Consider the following 17,692-nt stretch of genomic DNA (forward strand, 5'->3'; position numbering starts at 1 on the left):
AATGGTATATATGAAAACCCGATTTGGGAGGCGAATGATTTGTAGAACAGGTTGCCAAGAGGAATGGCCACTTTGTTGACTTCATGGAGCATTCTGCTCTCATTTCAACACTGTAGTTCTTTTGTACAACAGTAAGAGGTCTTCTCCCAGAATTTGTCCATTATAGATCGCTTCAATTTCTGCCTAAACTTTTCCTACTCTATCTCATGTCATGTAACACAGACTTGGGCATTCCTGCATCTATTTGAGTTTAGATTCAGGGCAGTGTAAGTTGAGTCAGGAGGAGCACAAATGAAAGAGTTGTGAGGAGAGGCAGGAGTTGTGGATTTTATGGAATTGGATGTTTTTCTGGTGAGGTATCAGGCTGTGGCTTAGGCCCAGAGCCCAGGAAGGTCCCACATTGTTAACAGTGAGCATGGCCTGGGAGGTGAGCTAACTTGAAAAGCCTCACAAAGAACCCAGGTTGGTTTGAGGAAGTTATCTAGTGACAGAGTTCCTCATTCCTACCTGAGCCTGCTCATATGGAAAGCACTGACTTTATAAAGGGATGTGCTGCCACCCTGCTTGTTGAGCTGCTGACAGTGATGGGCAGGAGGAGAAGAGAGGGTGGGTCACATTGCCTCAGAAGGATGTTCTTGGGAACCAGGCTCAGAGATATTTCCTTTAACTCTTGATACCAAAAGGCAACACTGGTGGCCTGAGGGCAGAAATTCACAGTTTTTTGAAGCTGTTGCTCAAGATAGCTGGTGTAATTTTCTGTTCTGTTGGGGAATGGGGTGGGCATGTGGGAGTGGTGGAGTTATTTTTTTTTTAATTGGGTTTATTTTTGATACTATTCTTGGCACTTGGCCTAGATTCCAGGCCATATTTCTCAGCTTCCCTAAAGCAGTTTAGCTATGGCCCTCCAAAGTGAGTGTCCTAATGGGGGCTGAGAGAAACAGTCAGTTGGGAGCAGTTACCTTCTTAGTATCATGGAACCTCAGAGGGTCATCTGGTCCCATCCATTGTATTAGATATACCTCTTGAGGTTTTCTGTTTCAGCGTCACTTACTTTGAGGTGTCGTATTTCTTTAGTGTCTGTGAGTGGTCAAGTGTCACATTCCTGTTGGTTTTCTTGGAAATTAACCTTGTAAATAAGTACAAGGTCTGTTATACACACACATCCCTTGACTGTCTCACCTTTTTCTCTGGGGTAAAGCTGTTAGTAAAATGAATGAATCAACTGTCTACTAATTCTTCCCCTTTAATTACTTATCTTGGAATAATTACCTAAGCACTTGTGAGTTTTTTCCCCTTGTCTCTTGATAGCACTAGAGGTGAGAGGTCTTGGTTTCCTTTGCTGCAGACCTTTAACCAGAACTCCTGTTCCCTAGGCCAGCTCGTTGGCACAAAGCCAAGAAGGTACAGTTGACCCCAGGGCAGACAGAGGTGAAGATTGACCTGCCATTGCCCATTGTGGCCTCTAATCTGATGATCGAGTTTGCAGACTTCTATGAAAACTACCAGGCTTCCACAGAGACCCTGCAATGCCCGCGATGCAGTGCCTCTGTTCCTGCTAACCCTGGGGTCTGTGGCAACTGTGGGGAGAATGTCTACCAGTGTCATAAATGCAGGTGAGAGAGACAGAGAGAGAGAGAGAATGTGTGTGTGTGTGTGTGTGTGTGTAGGAAGGGTCCATGGGACAGTGTAGAGTCTGGGTATATCCAGTGATTTGAACTCTTTCCTTAATGCCTGCCTTCAGATTTCAGGTTGTTGTCAGTTAGTGGGATTATGGGAACTCAGAGTGGGCCCAGCAGAAGACCAAAATGGTGTGCCTCAGTGGTATCAAACTCAGATAGAAATGAGGACCACCAAACCACGCATAAGTATCCCTGCAGGCTGCTTATTGATTTAGAAAACCTCATATTAACATTATCTAAGGTTTATTGCACATTTGTTTTGTTAAACATTTCCCAGTTCCATTTTAATGTGGTCTGGGCAGCAAATGCGGGCTGTGTGATTGACACCTCTGGTGTATTCCATCTCAGTCAAATTCACAAATATGTCGAGGATCTTCCATATTGCTGGAGTCATCTTTACCTTCTAATATCTGATAACTCATCATAGTGGTTGATATTAGAGTTTTGGAAAGTAGATCTGACATGATCCCTGATCTTGAGATTATCCCTCAAACCTCTGCTGCCCCTTTTATCTAATAACTGCCTTGACTTTCTAGGTCCATCAACTATGATGAAAAGGATCCCTTCTTATGCAATGCCTGTGGCTTCTGTAAATATGCTCGTTTTGACTTCATGCTTTATGCCAAGCCCTGCTGTGCTGTGGATCCCATTGAGAATGAAGAAGACCGAAAGAAGGTGAGGATAGGCCCAGACTAAGATCAGTAGTGCCATGTCGTCTTACTTTAGGTGCCGCTGTTGGGGTAAAGGATAATTAGCTTTGTGAGAAGGGGAGAGAGGGGGGAGAAGACTATCAAGGTTTTAAATTTTAATGGATTGAAACAAGTCAGAATAATGACCCATCTAGTTTGATTAGGATTTTTTAAGGGTGGCTTTCAGTAACACAAGAGGTACATCTCATATAGAAGATAACCTGAGGTTTGAAAATTCAGGAACTATATTCGGCCATGCATTTTCAGTAGGGGCACCCTTCTGCTATGTGGGAAGTATGAAACTCTTGACCCTCCCAACATTGGTTGCAATCATAAAGAATGTGTGATTGGATTGTGCAAGTTATGTGAACCCAAGGCCAGAAGGAAATCAAGTTAAGGCAGCAGAGAATAGAGAAACATACTAGAGTAATTTGGAGACGACATTTCAAGGAAGTGAAGATGTAGCTAAAAATATGGTGTTGGAGAATGGGGTTTACTGATCTATGATTTCTGGATCACAGATTATAATATAGGAATGACAGGCTCTTGGCCAAGCATAAAGTGCACTTGATTAGGATTGGTAAGACTGTATTTGCCTGGAGTCTTGTAAATCTAATCAGAAAGACTCTTAACTGAAAAGAAAGGGGCAGGAGAATAATGTCTAGGTATATCCACCAACTGAGGTACCACAGAGAATAACTGTGGGAAGGTTAACAGTGGAGATAGATGGAAGTTCATAGGGGGAAAAAAATGCATGAAAGGAACCAGTGATTAAATCCATGACCTCAGGTCTATATAGAAATGCAAAAAATGTAGGTAGCGGCAAAGATGAACTAGACATACTATTGCAAAAAGGCAAATTTGACCTCAGAAATATCACCATTATGTAGTGAGATGAGACCTGTGACTGAAGTGAGACATTGAAAAGAGATCTATTTCTTATTTGAAAGCACCAAGGAATAGTAAAAGAGGGGTGAGAGTAACAGTGTATATAATAATACTCATATAAAGAGGTGGACGCAAGACCAAGAAGGAGGAAACCTGGTAGAGAACATTTGAGTGTAGATCAACAGAAGCAGTATTGTCTTTGGAGGATACTATAGGCCAAATGGACAGAAGGGAAATAGATGAGTTAAAAGAAAAACAAAAACTAACAAACTTTAAACAGATTATAAGCCTGACTTAGAGGCAGGATATATTAGTAACTTCAATTATCCAGACATCTGTTGGAACTCTCTCTTTCAAAAATAGAGTGGTTAATAATTTCTTGAATTGCTTTAATGATTGGAATAGAAAAACATTTATTAAGCATTTGCTATGTGCCAACACTTTGCTAAGTGCTGGGGATACAGTCTCTTGCTCTCAAGAAGATTACTCTCTAATTGGGGGAGAAAACACATAAAGGATTCAGTTCATGGTAGTTGAAAAGATCAGGTGGTGCTTCAGTTTTGGCAGAGAAAGTGAGTCAGAAGGCAAGGCCCTGAAGATCTTAAAAATGGAGGAACCAACAGATGGAAAAATTCTATCTTGGATCTAATTCTCACCAAAAAACTGGATGTTGGTGTGGTAATGATAGGAACCTTGGGAGAAAATTACCGCTCTATCTTAGAATTTGGATTAGAGAAGAAAAGAGAATGTGGCTATAGTCTGTCATGTACCTTAGATTGTAGAGAAGCAAATTTCAGAGAGTTGAGAATAAAGACGGATAGTCCTGTTATGGCCTAAAATTTATGGGGGTAGTCAGTCCAAGATGGATAAGCACTTAAGAATGCAATTCTGAAGCCACAAAACAACTCCCAGTTACATCGAGGAGGAAAAAAGAAACTTTTATAAAGAGAACATTGTCAAGAATGGGTCATTCCAGAGGAATTTTCTTTCATTTTTTGACTGTCCTCCTTGCTGTTCCATGAAAAAGACCATCTCTTTTGATTCTGGATATTTGGACATTTCCTCTGGCTGCCCTTCATGCCAGGAATGCTCTTCTTCCTCATCTCTGTCTCCTGGCTTCCTTCTAAGTGTCAGCTAAAATCCCATCTCTTACAGAGATTTTCCAGCCCTTCTTAATTCTAGTGTCTTCTGTTAATTATATCCTAGTTATCCATTACCTGTACATATCTATTTGCTTCTTGTATCACCTGTTAGATTGTGAGCTCCTTAAGGTCAGGGATTTTTCTTTTGCCTTTCTGTAGTCCCAGCACATAGCACAGTTTCTGGCACACTGTAGGTGCTTAATGTTTATTGGTTGATTGACAGGACTGATGGACTGATAAATCTGGAAGATGCTCTACATATAGCTTATCTGAATTTTCGTGAAGCATCTGATAAAGTTTCTCATGTTATTTTAATGGAGAAGATGGGGGGACAGTAGCATTGGTGGATTTAGAACTGCTTGGATGACCAACCCTTAATTTATTCATGGTTTGAGGCAGTCTTGTGTGGAGGATTCCCCTGGAGGCCCCTAGTCTGTGCTTGACCTTGGACTGTTGAGCATTTATCAGTGGCTCTGGAAGACTTTCATGGCACACTTATGAGATTGACAGATGACACAAAGCTGGGAAGGAGAACTAACATACTCTAGGACAAAGTAAGAATTCAGGATTTTAGGTCTTGATATACCAAGGACATTGAATCAACTTTAATAAGTTGGAGTTTAATAGAGATAAATGCAAAGTCTTATACAGGATGGGTAAGTGGATTAATGGCCTAAAAACCTTTTCTGGCTGCCATGACTGTGGAAGCCAAGAAAGCAAATACCATTTCAGGTTTCACTCAAAGAGGTAATTTTACGTTCAGGCCAAGGGAGAGGGTGGTCCCATTATATATGCTCTATGTGGTCAGGTTAGATATGGTGTAGGGTGCTCATTTCTGGGCACCGTTTTAGGAAGAATGCCAATTAGTTGGAGAGTGTCCAGAGGCTGGCACCCAGGATGGCATAGTGCCTCTAGTTATGGCCACATGAGGCTTAGTTGAAGAAATGAGGGATATTTAGTCTGTAGAAGATAAGCCTCAGAGGGGAAATGATAGCTGTCTACTAGTGTGTTGGAAAAGCTGTGCTATGGAAGAGGGATTAGATTTGTTCTGCCTGGGCCTAGAGGACAAAGCTTAGGAGCATTAGGTGGAAATTGCCTTAAAGGCAGAATTAAACTTGATTTAAAGAAAAGCTTCCTCCCAATTAGAGCTTTCCAAGAATGGACTGATTTAGGAGGTAGTAGGGTTCCTCTCATCACTAGAGAGCTGTAACTAAAGTCTGGATGACCATTGATAGGTTTGATGACATCCTGTGAATTTGTGTGGAAAAGTTAGACTAGTTCTAACCCAGTCTCTTGTCTCCTCTTATCCCTAGGCTGTGACCAACATCAACACCCTCCTGGATAAAGCTGACCGAGTGTATCACCAGCTAATGGGACACAGGCCGCAGCTGGAAAATCTGCTTTGCAAAGTGAATGAGGCAGCCCCTGAAAAGCCTCAGGTAATGCCCAGCTAAGTTCAGAGGCGTTATAGGGAGGGAAGTGGGGAGGGTTGACGCGTATGCTAAGAGCTCCCAGATTGTATGTTCACAAGGCGGAGAATACTGCTGACTTAACTTCCCTTTCTGGGTTCTAGGATGATTCAGGTAGTGCTGGGGGGATCAGCTCCACGTCAGCCAGTGTAAATCGCTACATCCTACAGTTGGCTCAAGAGTACTGCGGGGACTGTAAGAACTCTTTTGACGAACTCTCCAAGATCATACAGGTAGGAAAACCTAACACCGATGGTATTTAAGCATCCCAGCAGCCCTTCGTGAACCCAAACCCTGGTGTTGCCCTAGACCAAACCATTTAGAAGGATTAGCTCCGGAATACTTGCTCTCCTGTGAGATGACCTTTACCCCCTAGCTTTAGGAGGTGGGGTGTCTCTGCCAGGGAGTGGAGTGAGCACATTGAGGAAGGTAGGTAGTCTGGGGCAGGATGCTTCATGTGGAGTCGGAGGACTGAGGTTCGAATCCTAACTGGAGAGTTTCAAGGGGCTTCAGTGGCTCTCAAGGCCAGTCCTGGCCTGTCCCCAGACAACACCATGAGCAGGTCTCTCCTCCCAGGGCCTCAGTTTCCTTATACTTAAAAATGAAAAAAAATTAAAAGAAAAAATGAGAGAGTGAAACCAAATACAGCTGAGGTCCAGCTCTAATTGATAATCCTTAGAAATCAAGTGTGATGGGGGGGGGTGTCACAGAGATCATATGTTTGAGCACAGAGATTGGTATCCTTCTAGAGCTCTTGGCTTGTCAGTGCCTGCTCCCTAAGCTGGATGGAGCAGCTCACAGTTCATGCATTGGAACACTATTTGCCTAGAGTCTTGTAAATCTCACTGTGTAGACATTCACAAGGGTGGGCCCTGAGTGAGGCCACAGAGTTCAGCTTGTGCCACCTTTGTCATCTCTGCCTTTGTTCCGGCACCTTAGCTTTTCTGTTTGTAAAATCCATCTGTGCCAACAGAACTGGTAATGTAGAAGACATGGATGAATTCTTAGTTATCCAAATCAACAGGGAAGTAGCATAGACCAGTAGATAAAGAGATGGCCTGAGATCCAGGACCACCTGGATTCAAGTCCTGTCTTTGACCCATCCTGTTTGTGTCCTGTATCATGCAGGCTCTCCTTCTTTCCCCAGTTTAGTGTGAGCGTCCCTGGGTTCCACCCCTCAGAACTTGGCTGCTTCCCAGTGTGGACAAGGGCCAGATGTGTTATGGGGAGGGGAAGACCCTCCAGCCAAGCATGTCTGATTGGTTTTCCACCTCTGATGCCCCAGGCAGCAAGACGCCAGTTAGTGAGGCCAGCTGGGAAGCATCTAGCATGAAAGGCTGCAGGAATAAGAAATTCTAGAAAAGGGAAGCAGTGCCACCCAGGAGGGGGTGTGCCTGGAGCAGACAGCTTGTTGCTAGAAATGCTAGACTCCTGCACACACACCCTTCCTCCTCTCCCTCCGCCCCCAATCAAGTTTTTTCAAACTGCTGTTATTTACCCCAAACACTCTAACTGTGTCTTGAGACAGCTTAGGACAACTCTATCCTCCTGCATGGGAAGGCTCTTCACCAGGGAGGCAGAATTAAGAGGCCATTCCCAGCACCAATGCAAAGTTATAATAAACAGCATAATAACATTGGGGAGATGCTGGGAAGGGATGGAAACATTTTTTAGAAGTTAGCTAATCCTTTCGAGGAAAAAGTTTGTTTGCTCCCCTTCTTAGGATGCAGCTGCCAGGCAGGGGAGGAGTTATGCTTAGAGCAGAGGTAGCCTGTCACACTCCAGGTGATCCCCCCTCCCGCCCCCTCTGGAAACTAGAGGGTTTTCTGGGCTGTCACAAACATATTAACAGCCAAGTTTTTCCAGCACCTTACCGGTGCTCTGAGTTATCAGATCCAAGGACTGAAGCCCCTGAAATAGGAGGCCTGGCTAGAGAAAGGCTTCTCAGTTTAGATTTTGAGGTGAATTCCTCTCTGGTGTTATAGTAATTGACTCCTTCTTTCTTCACTCTCCTTTTGACCCCAGAAAGTCTTTGCTTCACGGAAGGAGCTCCTAGAGTATGATTTGCAGCAGAGGGAGGCAGCCACCAAGTCATCAAGGACGACAGTGCAGCCGACATTCACTGCCAGCCAGTACCGAGCCTTATCGGTCCTAGGCTGTGGCCACACCTCCTCCACCAAGTGCTATGGATGTGCCTCCGCAGTCACAGAACACTGCATCACGCTGCTCCGGGCCCTGGCCACAAACCCGGCCTTGCGCCATATCCTTGTCTCACAGGGCCTCATCCGGGAGCTCTTTGATTACAATCTGCGCCGGGGAGCTGCCTCCATGCGGGAGGAAGTCCGCCAACTCATGTGTCTCCTCACCAGGTATGACCCAGCTTATCCTCTTTCTCTTGGGTCTGTTTTGGAGACAGTCATGCTAGCTGTGCAGGAAACACAAAATGGCTGTTTAATGCAGAACATTGCACAGGGCTATGGTCTGGAGTTCAGGTTTGGATTGCATGTAGTCCCTGCTATCATGGAGCTCACAGATTAGTAAGAGAAAACAGAACTATTATGTATACTGTTGTGGGACAAAGGCTTTAGCAAGGTATAAAACAAAGCACTTTTTGAGTGGGCAAGGGGGGGCCCCACTGGGAACCAGGAAAGACTCTGAAGAGAAAATGGCATTTGAGTTGAACTTGAGTGGAAAATAGATTTATCATAGAGATTGACAAGTGGATGAGGTACTTAGGAAAGAATGGTTAAGCGACCTTTGGGAGCTTCTCAGTCTTCTTGATTTGCTACCTTTGAGCAATAGTTTGGTAGAACTAGGTATCCCCAGTGTCTTGTATCTACTAGGTGGGGGTGTATGGTTGTTCAAGAGGACCAGCACCTCTGATGGGAGGGCTGCTGAGCCCTTTGCAAGGCTGCTCATCCACTGTGGGTGTCCACGCAATCCACCCTACTGTCTCCTGTGACTCCAGGAAGTTATGGCGTGTGCAATGGCCATACCCCACTAGAACTTAACCCACTTAGCAGATGGGTTAAATGAGGTTGAGGGTAACCAGCAGGCCTCAAACCTGTTAGTGAGTTAGGGGGGTGTCTGCCCTAAGCATGTGAAGACTTCTCCCAGTAAAATTGGTGGATGAGAACAATTTGTTCCAGTGGCCATGAAGGTGGCAGAAGCAGGTGCTGTGGAGTGATCTGAGCTTAGTCATATGTCAAAGGTGCCATGGTCGTTCACCGCATCCCAGGCCATGGCCATTCATCTTGACTTTTGTCTTGTCACTGGACATCAGTGACTCAGGAAGAGAGAGCAAGGCTGCCTCACTTAAATCCGATTCACCTGCAAGTCAAGACATCATCTGTGATGTCATTGGTCGTCTTTGAAGATGAAACATCAACAATACCTATTGGGTTGTTAAGCATGCTTGTCAGTTGGAGTTGTTGTCAAGATGAGTCCTGAGAAGAGATTTGAAGAGGAAATAGTAGTTGAACTGAGAGACCTCTTTGCAGATGTGCCCTAGAAAGGCAGAGAGAGGTCAGGCGAAGGGAAGATGCGTTGTTCGTGGGAAGCTGAGGTGTAAGGCATGGGTGTGCTCTGTGAGCGTGCAGCCCTGTTGGTGCTAGTGCTGCTGTTCTCTCGATGGAGGAGGAGCGGTGTCCAGGAGAGTGCCATCCTAGGTTCCTTCTCATAGTATCTTGTTGCTTCAGTCACCAGAGTTCTGGGAAAGCCTCTCGGTAGAGATTGAAGCCTCTGTAGTTAGGGAAGTTAAGCCCATTGTACCTGGGCTGCCCCTAAACAGGGAGAATCACAGCCAATAGTGAGTCTAATAACTGTCTGTTTCTTGCTCTTCTTAGGGATAATCCAGAAGCAACTCAACAAATGAACGACCTGATCATTGGCAAGGTCTCGGCAGCTCTGAAAGGCCATTGGGCCAACCCTGATCTGGTAAGGGAACTTTCCTCTCCTCATCACTCCTCTGTCCCCCCAAGTGTCAGCTCACACGCCCTGACACCCATTCTTCTTCCATCCCACTCCACCAGTTTCATTAGGAGCCCTCTTGCTCCAGTTAGTTGCCCATGCTAAGGCCAACCTTGGTACTGATCAGTGGCACATCAGCACCTCGGCCAGTGGGTGTGTAGGCATTTGCTCCTCCTCTCTTCTGTTGCTCTTAGTATCTCTGCTATGAAAGGAAGCACAGGGTAATAAAAGAACACAGGTCTTGGAGTCAGGACACTTTCAGATCCTGATAGTGACATTTCACCAGCTGTGTGATCATGGGCGAGCCATTTACCCTTCTCTGCCAGGGTTGTGATGAGGAAAGTGCTTTGTAAGTGTGAGTGTTCATCATTGTTGTAACTCAAAGATATTCTTCTAGGCTATCCCACCCCAGCTTCGTCACAGAAGTTGTGAGTTGTGAGAATTAAAGCCTTGAGATGCCTGTCAGAGTTGAAAGGTCACAGGCAGACTCCTGGCCCATCTGGACCTTTCTCTTCCCCTTGATCTTGCAGGCAAGCAGCCTTCAATATGAAATGCTCTTACTGACAGACTCCATCTCGAAGGAGGATAGCTGCTGGGAACTTCGCTTGCGCTGTGGTGAGTCCAGGACGTTGGGGATCGGGAATGGGCACTTCAGGACCAGGGGTTTGCAGGGCAGAGGCTCCAGAGAAACCAGATCTGCTAGGATGTGGAGCACTCCCTGGGCAGAGGTAGTGACTCAGGGTCTCTGCCTCCTCCATGCCAGCTCTCAGTCTTTTCCTCATGGCCGTAAACATCAAAACGCCTGTTGTCGTGGAGAATATTACCCTCATGTGCCTCCGGATCCTGCAGAAGCTGATCAAACCACCTGCTCCAACCAGCAAGAAAAACAAGGTATTTCACAAGTTCTCAGTGGATGCAAAGCCAGCCGGAGGTGCCAGGCTCTAGTCGCTGCTACTCCTTGGGGTTGCCCAATAACCAGAACAGGCCTGCCACCTCTCACTGTCTTGCTGTGTCTCCCATGGAGAAAGGGAGTGTTTAAAATCTAGCCCTAGGACAAACAACTCAGAGATTTTCATGGGCCTTCTGCCCCAAACTTCCCCTTAGGTGGGTTTTTTTCCCCCCTTTGCCCACTGGGGCTTTTGAGGCACAGACATTTGACTAACCAGAGCTCTTCTGGTGGGTGGCAGTTCTTTGAAATTCATTAAAGTTCAAAAGCTATCTGTTTTCTGAAACTGTTTAAACACCCTCAGATTAGGCATGGTACAGATCAGTGGAGCATCTGTAGCAAGTGCCTCCCAGACCTGACTTGGTCTTTCATTCTTTCTTGGTTGGACATGTTATTAAAGCTGAAGTGACACAGACCTCTGGGGGCTGGGGCTGTTGAGGAAGGTAGTAGGATGATTCTGGGAGTTTTGAAGGCAAGTGCAGACGAGATAGGCTTAAGCAAACTAAAGTGGAAGGACAACTGATGAGAGAATTCAGAGAGTTGAAAGGGAGGAGCTTAGAACCATCACAGGACTGGCAGGTTGAGTATTTTTATCATAAGATTCTCAGGGTTAGACGGTACCTTCAAGGTCGAAAGCATGCCCTGAAGCCTTCCCTCAGCCATGCATCTGACAAGTGCTCAACTCCACCTGTCCCGCCCCTAACACTGTGCTGACCTCCAGTCCTACATCTCCACTGTCTTTGAGACATCTGGAGCTGGATGTCCAGTAGACATCTTAAACTCGGCATGTCCAGAACAGAAGTCATCATCTTTCCCCCTAGACACCCCACCCCTCCTACCTTCCCTACTACTGTAGAGGACTACACCATTCTCCTGCTCCCTCAGGTTCACAGCCTAGGAGTCATCCTGGACTCTGGACTTTTTACTCTCACTCTCTATATCCAACTTTTGCCAAGGCCTGTCGATTTCACCTTTGCACCATCCTTATCTCCTCTGACACTGCTGCCACCCTGATGCAGACTTTTCCTCACCTCATGTCTAGACTGTTGTAGTGGCCTGCTGGGCTCACCACGTCTCTGCCCACTCCAGTCCATCAGACACTGAAGTGATTTTCCTAAAGTACAGGTCTAACCATGTCACCCCCACTACTCAGTAAACTCCAGTGGTTCCCTATTGCCTTTAGCAACAAATACAAAATCCTCTATGGCTTTTAAAACCCTTCATAGTTGGGCCTCTTCCAACCTTTCCAGTCTCATGCTTTTCTTCCCTCTGTGTACTCTTCATTAGGAAGAGAGGGAAGGAGTAAGCATTTCTGTAATGTCTACTATGTGCCAGGCACTGTACTAAGGGCTTTATAAATACTGTCTCATTTGATCCTCACAACAATCCTGGGAGGTAGGTGCTGTTATCACCTCCATCTTACAGATGAGGAAACTGAGGCAGGAAGAGGTTAAGTAACTTGCCCATGGTCACGCAGCTCATAATTTGAACTCAGGTCTTCCTGAGTCCAGGCACAGTGCTCAATCCTCTGTACCACCTAACTGACACCAGTTTCTTTGCCACTCCAGAGATGTTTTCATTGTCTGCCATTTAGAGTACTCTTCCTCCTCATCTCTACCTCTGCCAAAATCTCATCTTGTGCAAGAAATCCTTCCCAGTCTCTCTTAATGCTAGTACCTTCCCTCTGAGAATACTCACAATGAGGCAGCAAGGTGGTGCAGTAGATAGAGTGCTGGGCCTGGACTTAGGAAGACTCCTGCCTGCCTCGGTTTCTTCTCTTGTAAAATGGGGGTCATAATAGCACCTATCTCCCAGGATTGTTGTGGAATAACGTTTGTTATAACGGATCTTAAAGCACTATTGAAATGCCAGTGGTTATTCTGTCTGTATTTTGTATAATACATAGTTGTTTGTGTGTTGTCTCCCCATTAGACTGGGAGCTCCTTGAGGGCAGGGATTGTTTTTGCCTATTTTTGTATCCTTAGCACAGTGCTTGGCACATAGTAGATACTCACTAAATGCTTGTTGACAACTCACTGACTGACTTTGCTTGAAAACCTCCTGGGAGGGATCTGATCTCTAGGATAGTTTGCTTAAATTACATGAAGGCCCGGCCATTGTCTTCCAGATGAAGCCAGGGTCTGGAAATAAACAGGAGTAGGTGGGTCAGAATTAAGGGCGGCCATGTTAGGCCTCTGTATGTGACATTTCTAAGCTTTAAGACTTGAGACAGTGCAAGGGGAAAAATTCACTCCCTGAACTGATTCTAGTATCTAGTTGAAGACTTGGGCATTGAGGAAGTTTATATTCAGAGTTAGGCAAGTAGGGGAGAATGAGCTCCAAGATGCAAAACAAAGGGAAAATTTATGATCAAGACTAGAAGGTACTACAGCTGTGCTTGAGTATTTCCATGATTTCCTTTCAAGAACCAGTTGTAGCCATTCCAGTAAGTAAACAGCATCTTATACTACGCCGTCATGAGTGGGAACCCTAACTTAATTCTGGAACTGTTGATGCTAAGGAGGATTATCAGGGGAGCTCATCAACACAAGTATGGCTGCTCTGGCCCTTCTTCCCTTGAGAGTCTCAGGTTTGTTGGCAAGCTCTCATCTTGTCTCCCTCTCCCCTAGGACGTTCCTGTTGAAGCTCTCACCACAGTTAAGCCATACTGCAATGAGATCCATGCTCAGGCTCAGCTGTGGCTCAAGCGAGACCCGAAAGCATCCTATGAGGCCTGGAAGAAATGCCTTCCCACTAGAGGTGCGCCTTTCCCTTTACAAAGCTTAGGGGTGGGAGGAAGGGAAAAAAATGCTTGGAAATTGAAAAAAAAAATTAAATTGGAAAAAATAGAAAAGAGTATTTATAAAACAAAGAGACAGAAGGAAGGGGATGCAAATAGAGTGATTTTATTCCTCCCATGTTAAACTTAACATGTGATTTTGAAAAACAAACTATATGTAACAGAAGGTCACAATTTTTTATTCAGTCTCTTTTTTGTTCTTCCTTGTATGTTGGAATGTTGGTGTTTATTGATAAAGTCATAATACCAATACATTTCTTTCTTAATTTTGAAAGAAAAAAGATGTTGGCAACCACGGCAGAGCCTGAATCCAATGGCAATTCATGTTTGTATGATGCTTTAAGATGTAGAAGGCATTTAACCATTCAGTTAGCAAGCGTTTATTAAGTGCTTACTATGTACCTGGTACTAAGTTAAATGATAGGGGTACAAAGAAAGATTAAAATGGTCCCTGCTTTGGAGGAGCTCCCAGTCTAATTGAGGAAGACTTAACCCAGAAAACTGACAGACTTGTGGTTACTTACCCCCGCCCCTTTTGTTCCAACTGCCTTGTTTTCCTCATTCTTCCTTCCACATTCCAGGGATGGATTCCAATGGGAAATCCTCTACTAGGTTGGAGCTTCGGCAGCTCTACTTGACGGAGAAGTATGTGTGGAGGTGGAAACAGTACATGAGCCGTCGGGGGAAGAGGACCTCCCCATTGGATCTCAAATTGGGTCACAACAACTGGCTTCGGCAGGTGAAGGAGCGTCTTTCCTGAGATGATACCACTTAGCCAGAGCCCTTGGATGCGCAGACGGGCTGAGCCACTATTAGGCTTTTTAGAGATGTCCTCTGCCCCCCTTCTTGCTGTTGCCGCTTTTACTCTTTCTCCTGTGTCTTTGCCTGCCTGTGCCTTTCTGATCAGGATCCAGTAGGGTTTAATGTTGCTGTTAACAAGATGGTGGTTGGCCTGGGCAGAGCAGAATCTCTCTTTCCTTCCTCTCTCTTGCCCACTTACCAACCTTGGTAGTCTCTGTTCTCTGCTGACTTCACCTCTCCTACTCATTTGGCTGAACTTCAGAACCCAAAGCATACTCCCTCCTTCTCCTGTTCTCCTTTACCATTCCTCCATCCTTCTGTCCTCCACCCGTCGTGCCTCTCTCCTGCCTCTCAGCCTCTGTCCTACCTCTCAGCCCCTCTCCACTCTCCTACCCTCTCTTCTCTGTCCTTTTGTCCTACCTCTCCTCTTTCGCTCCTCCCCGTCTTGCTCCTTTCTTTCTAATCTCTTCCATTCTGCATCCCTCTCTTCTTTCTCCTCTTTCTTCCCCAGTTCCTTCCCTCCACAGCATTTCAAAGAAGCATACAAATAACACATTAGAACCAAATAGCCCATGCTGTGAGGAAAGTTCCATTAAATGAAGACTTCAGCAGAAAGCTAATTGTTTCTTCTAAAACAAAGGTTCTCTTAAGAGCTTTCTAAGGAAACTACCTTTAAAATAATCTGTATTAAAATTCAGGCATCTTACTGTCTTGCAAACTAATTAACAAAGATCTTAGTAAAAAGGCTACTTGACGCTACCAGGCAAGAAGCACATGTAGCCAGCTGCTTCTGGTTCATTTGCTCCCTTATGCCTCCTTTCCTTTTCGTTTGGAGTTTTGAGGCTCCTGTGTCAATTTCAGGCTTACCCTTCCCCAAGGATTTCTCCATGGGATGGAGTAGTTGGCAGGGTTAGTCCTGGGGAAGTGGATTGACCTGCAGCTCGGGAGGGGGGGAGCTACAGCCAAGTCCAGCTAGTGACGTCCTGCCTCCCTTGTGCTCTTTCAGGTGCTGTTCACTCCAGCGACCCAAGCAGCCCGTCAGGCAGCCTGCACCATTGTGGAGGCTCTGGCCACCATTCCCAGCCGTAAACAGCAGGTCCTCGACCTCCTCACCAGGTACCATGGAGGGCTGGGTAGGGGCTCTGAGAGCCCATGCTTCTCTGGCTTTCCATCTTCTTTGCCTTGGAGGGCATCAGGGCTCCCAAGGAATTCCTGAGAGTCCCATATAGGCTGAATTCTGCTAGCTAAATTCTGGCCCTGCTGGGTTCTTTTGTGCTTTAGAATATTAGTGCAAGTGGTTTGTTGCACTTGGGTATTGGCTGCTTATCGTCATTTCTGCCTACATGTTTGGACCTATTTCAGTTGCCCAGTTACAATTTCTTTGTGTCCCTGTACCAGTTACCTGGACGAGTTGAGTATTGCTGGAGAGTGTGCAGCTGAGTACTTGGCACTCTACCAGAAGCTAATCAAACCAGCACACTGGAAGGTCTACCTGGCAGCTCGGGGAGTCCTGCCCTATGTTGGCAACCTCATCACCAAGGTATTTCACATCTCCTTTAATTCTTCTCATTTTCAGATTAATTATTTTGCCTCTCTGGGACTCAGTTTCTTCATCTGTAAAATTCAAGGGGTTAGACAAAATGATATTAAGATTTCTTCCAGATCTATTGAGCTATGACACTGACATTCCTTAGGTATCACACAAGGTTCAAGACATGACGTTTGTCCTAGAGGAAAAAGGTAGTACATAGCCTTCTGCCTTAAGACACCTGAGACTTCCTCTGACCATTAGATACTCTCCTATTCCTGGCTTTGTCGGTCTCCCAGTGGTGGGGTTGGGGAGGTTCTGGTCTTACTATCCTTGAGGCAGCTCTTCTGAGGCTCACACCTGGCTGTGATGTGAGTGACAGAAGCTTCATGCTGTGTGCAAGAGAGGGCCCTCCCTCACTAAAGTGCTTGTCACCCAGGCCTCCTTTACATGCCTTCAGATGTGGTTCTACTGTCTCAAGCTGGGATTTGTAATTTGTCCTGGCGTTTTCCTTTTCTCTCAGAAAGCTGGGAGAATCTCAGGGCCCTACATCACAGTTGAACTAGCCTCTCAGAGTGTTGGCTTCAAAGGCCTATTAACTGTCCCTAGGTTCTAGAAGGGACCTTTCAGGGATAGTGAAATGAAGAGGTTAACCATCTTGGATCAGTAAAAACTGAGGTATAGGTGTTGATGTAAGTGTCCTGATTGGCACTGTAGATCTCAGGGAAGGGGGATGGTGGTGACATATGTTACGATGTTACATTGACCATTCCTGTTGTCCTTTCTAGGAGATAGCCCGTTTGCTGGCCCTGGAGGAGGCTACGCTGAGCACTGACTTACAGCAGGGATATGCTCTCAAGAGCCTCACAGGTATAATTAGCGCACAGCTCTTCTAATGGGGCATCCTTTGCTATTGAAATAGAAACATGTATTTGGAGCCAAAGTACCTCTATCTGTGTGAGTTCGGGTGCTGGCTCCCTGTTCCTTACCTTATCGTCTGCAACATGAACAGGTTTATGGTCTTAAGTCTCTCTTTGATACTGGCTTTGAAATGTTGAGTTTGTTTGTCTGCCAGAGTACCTACAGCTCTCTCCTGTGTCCCTCCAGGCCTCCTTTCCTCCTTTGTTGAAGTGGAGTCCATTAAGCGGCACTTCAAAAGCCGCCTGGTGGGCACTGTGTTAAATGGCTACCTGTGTCTGCGTAAGCTGGTAGTGCAGAGGACCAAGCTGATTGATGAGACCCAGGATATGCTGCTGGAGATGCTGGAGGACATGACCACAGGTAGAGCTACCCTGAGGCCTGGAGCCTCAGCCCCTTTCCTACTTTGTTGGCCCAGGATATCCCCAAGTTCCACAGAGATGGAAGTAACAATGAATAGTCAGGGTCTGCACATTTGGGCACTGCGCGAAGGGAGCACTGAAAGGGAAGGCAGGTATATATTAGACATGAAGGAGTTTGCAGCCTGGTTGGGGCATTGGACATCACCACAGGTAGCCATCATACATGTTGTTAGGTGGTCATTAAGAGGCAGAAAAACAAATATTGGTCTGAGGACTTAGGTCATCATCAACCTGGGTGGGATCAAGGAGACTGTATCCTCAGTTTCCCAAAGTTCAAAGAGAGAAATTCCTTTTTGGGGACAGTACCAACTCTTGAAGTTGTAAAATTTCAATCCCAGAATTAGATTTTTCTCGCATTCCGTCAGTCATGTTGGGGCTCTTGTGTTTGAGACGTTATCAGCTGAATCCTTCCATTTGAAGCTCCTCATTTTGCTGGTACCC

General features: G+C 45.7%; 1 protein-coding gene across 5 annotated transcripts in view; it reads left to right on the forward strand.

The window, feature by feature from the left end:
* LOC114028479 (E3 ubiquitin-protein ligase UBR4) overlaps positions 1-17,692 on the forward strand; it is a 147,511-nt gene that overhangs the window by 89,759 nt on the left and 40,060 nt on the right. For all 5 annotated transcript variants that reach the window (XM_027842727.1, XM_027842724.1, XM_027842725.1 and 2 more), the window contains 14 exons: positions 1,374-1,613; positions 2,216-2,354; positions 5,712-5,837; positions 5,972-6,100; positions 7,893-8,236; positions 9,713-9,803; positions 10,367-10,451; positions 10,600-10,727; positions 13,413-13,542; positions 14,164-14,321; positions 15,390-15,499; positions 15,782-15,923; positions 16,700-16,781; positions 17,019-17,192. In XM_027842727.1, coding sequence (XP_027698528.1) covers positions 1,374-1,613; positions 2,216-2,354; positions 5,712-5,837; positions 5,972-6,100; positions 7,893-8,236; positions 9,713-9,803; positions 10,367-10,451; positions 10,600-10,727; positions 13,413-13,542; positions 14,164-14,321; positions 15,390-15,499; positions 15,782-15,923; positions 16,700-16,781; positions 17,019-17,192 — 2,078 coding nt within the window. The remainder of the gene's footprint in view (positions 1-1,373; positions 1,614-2,215; positions 2,355-5,711; positions 5,838-5,971; positions 6,101-7,892; positions 8,237-9,712; positions 9,804-10,366; positions 10,452-10,599; positions 10,728-13,412; positions 13,543-14,163; positions 14,322-15,389; positions 15,500-15,781; positions 15,924-16,699; positions 16,782-17,018; positions 17,193-17,692) is intronic.

Source organism: Vombatus ursinus, unplaced genomic scaffold (genome assembly GCF_900497805.2).
Source record: "Vombatus ursinus unplaced genomic scaffold, bare-nosed wombat genome assembly UNPS02014884.1, whole genome shotgun sequence".
Lineage (NCBI taxonomy): Eukaryota > Metazoa > Chordata > Mammalia > Diprotodontia > Vombatidae > Vombatus > Vombatus ursinus.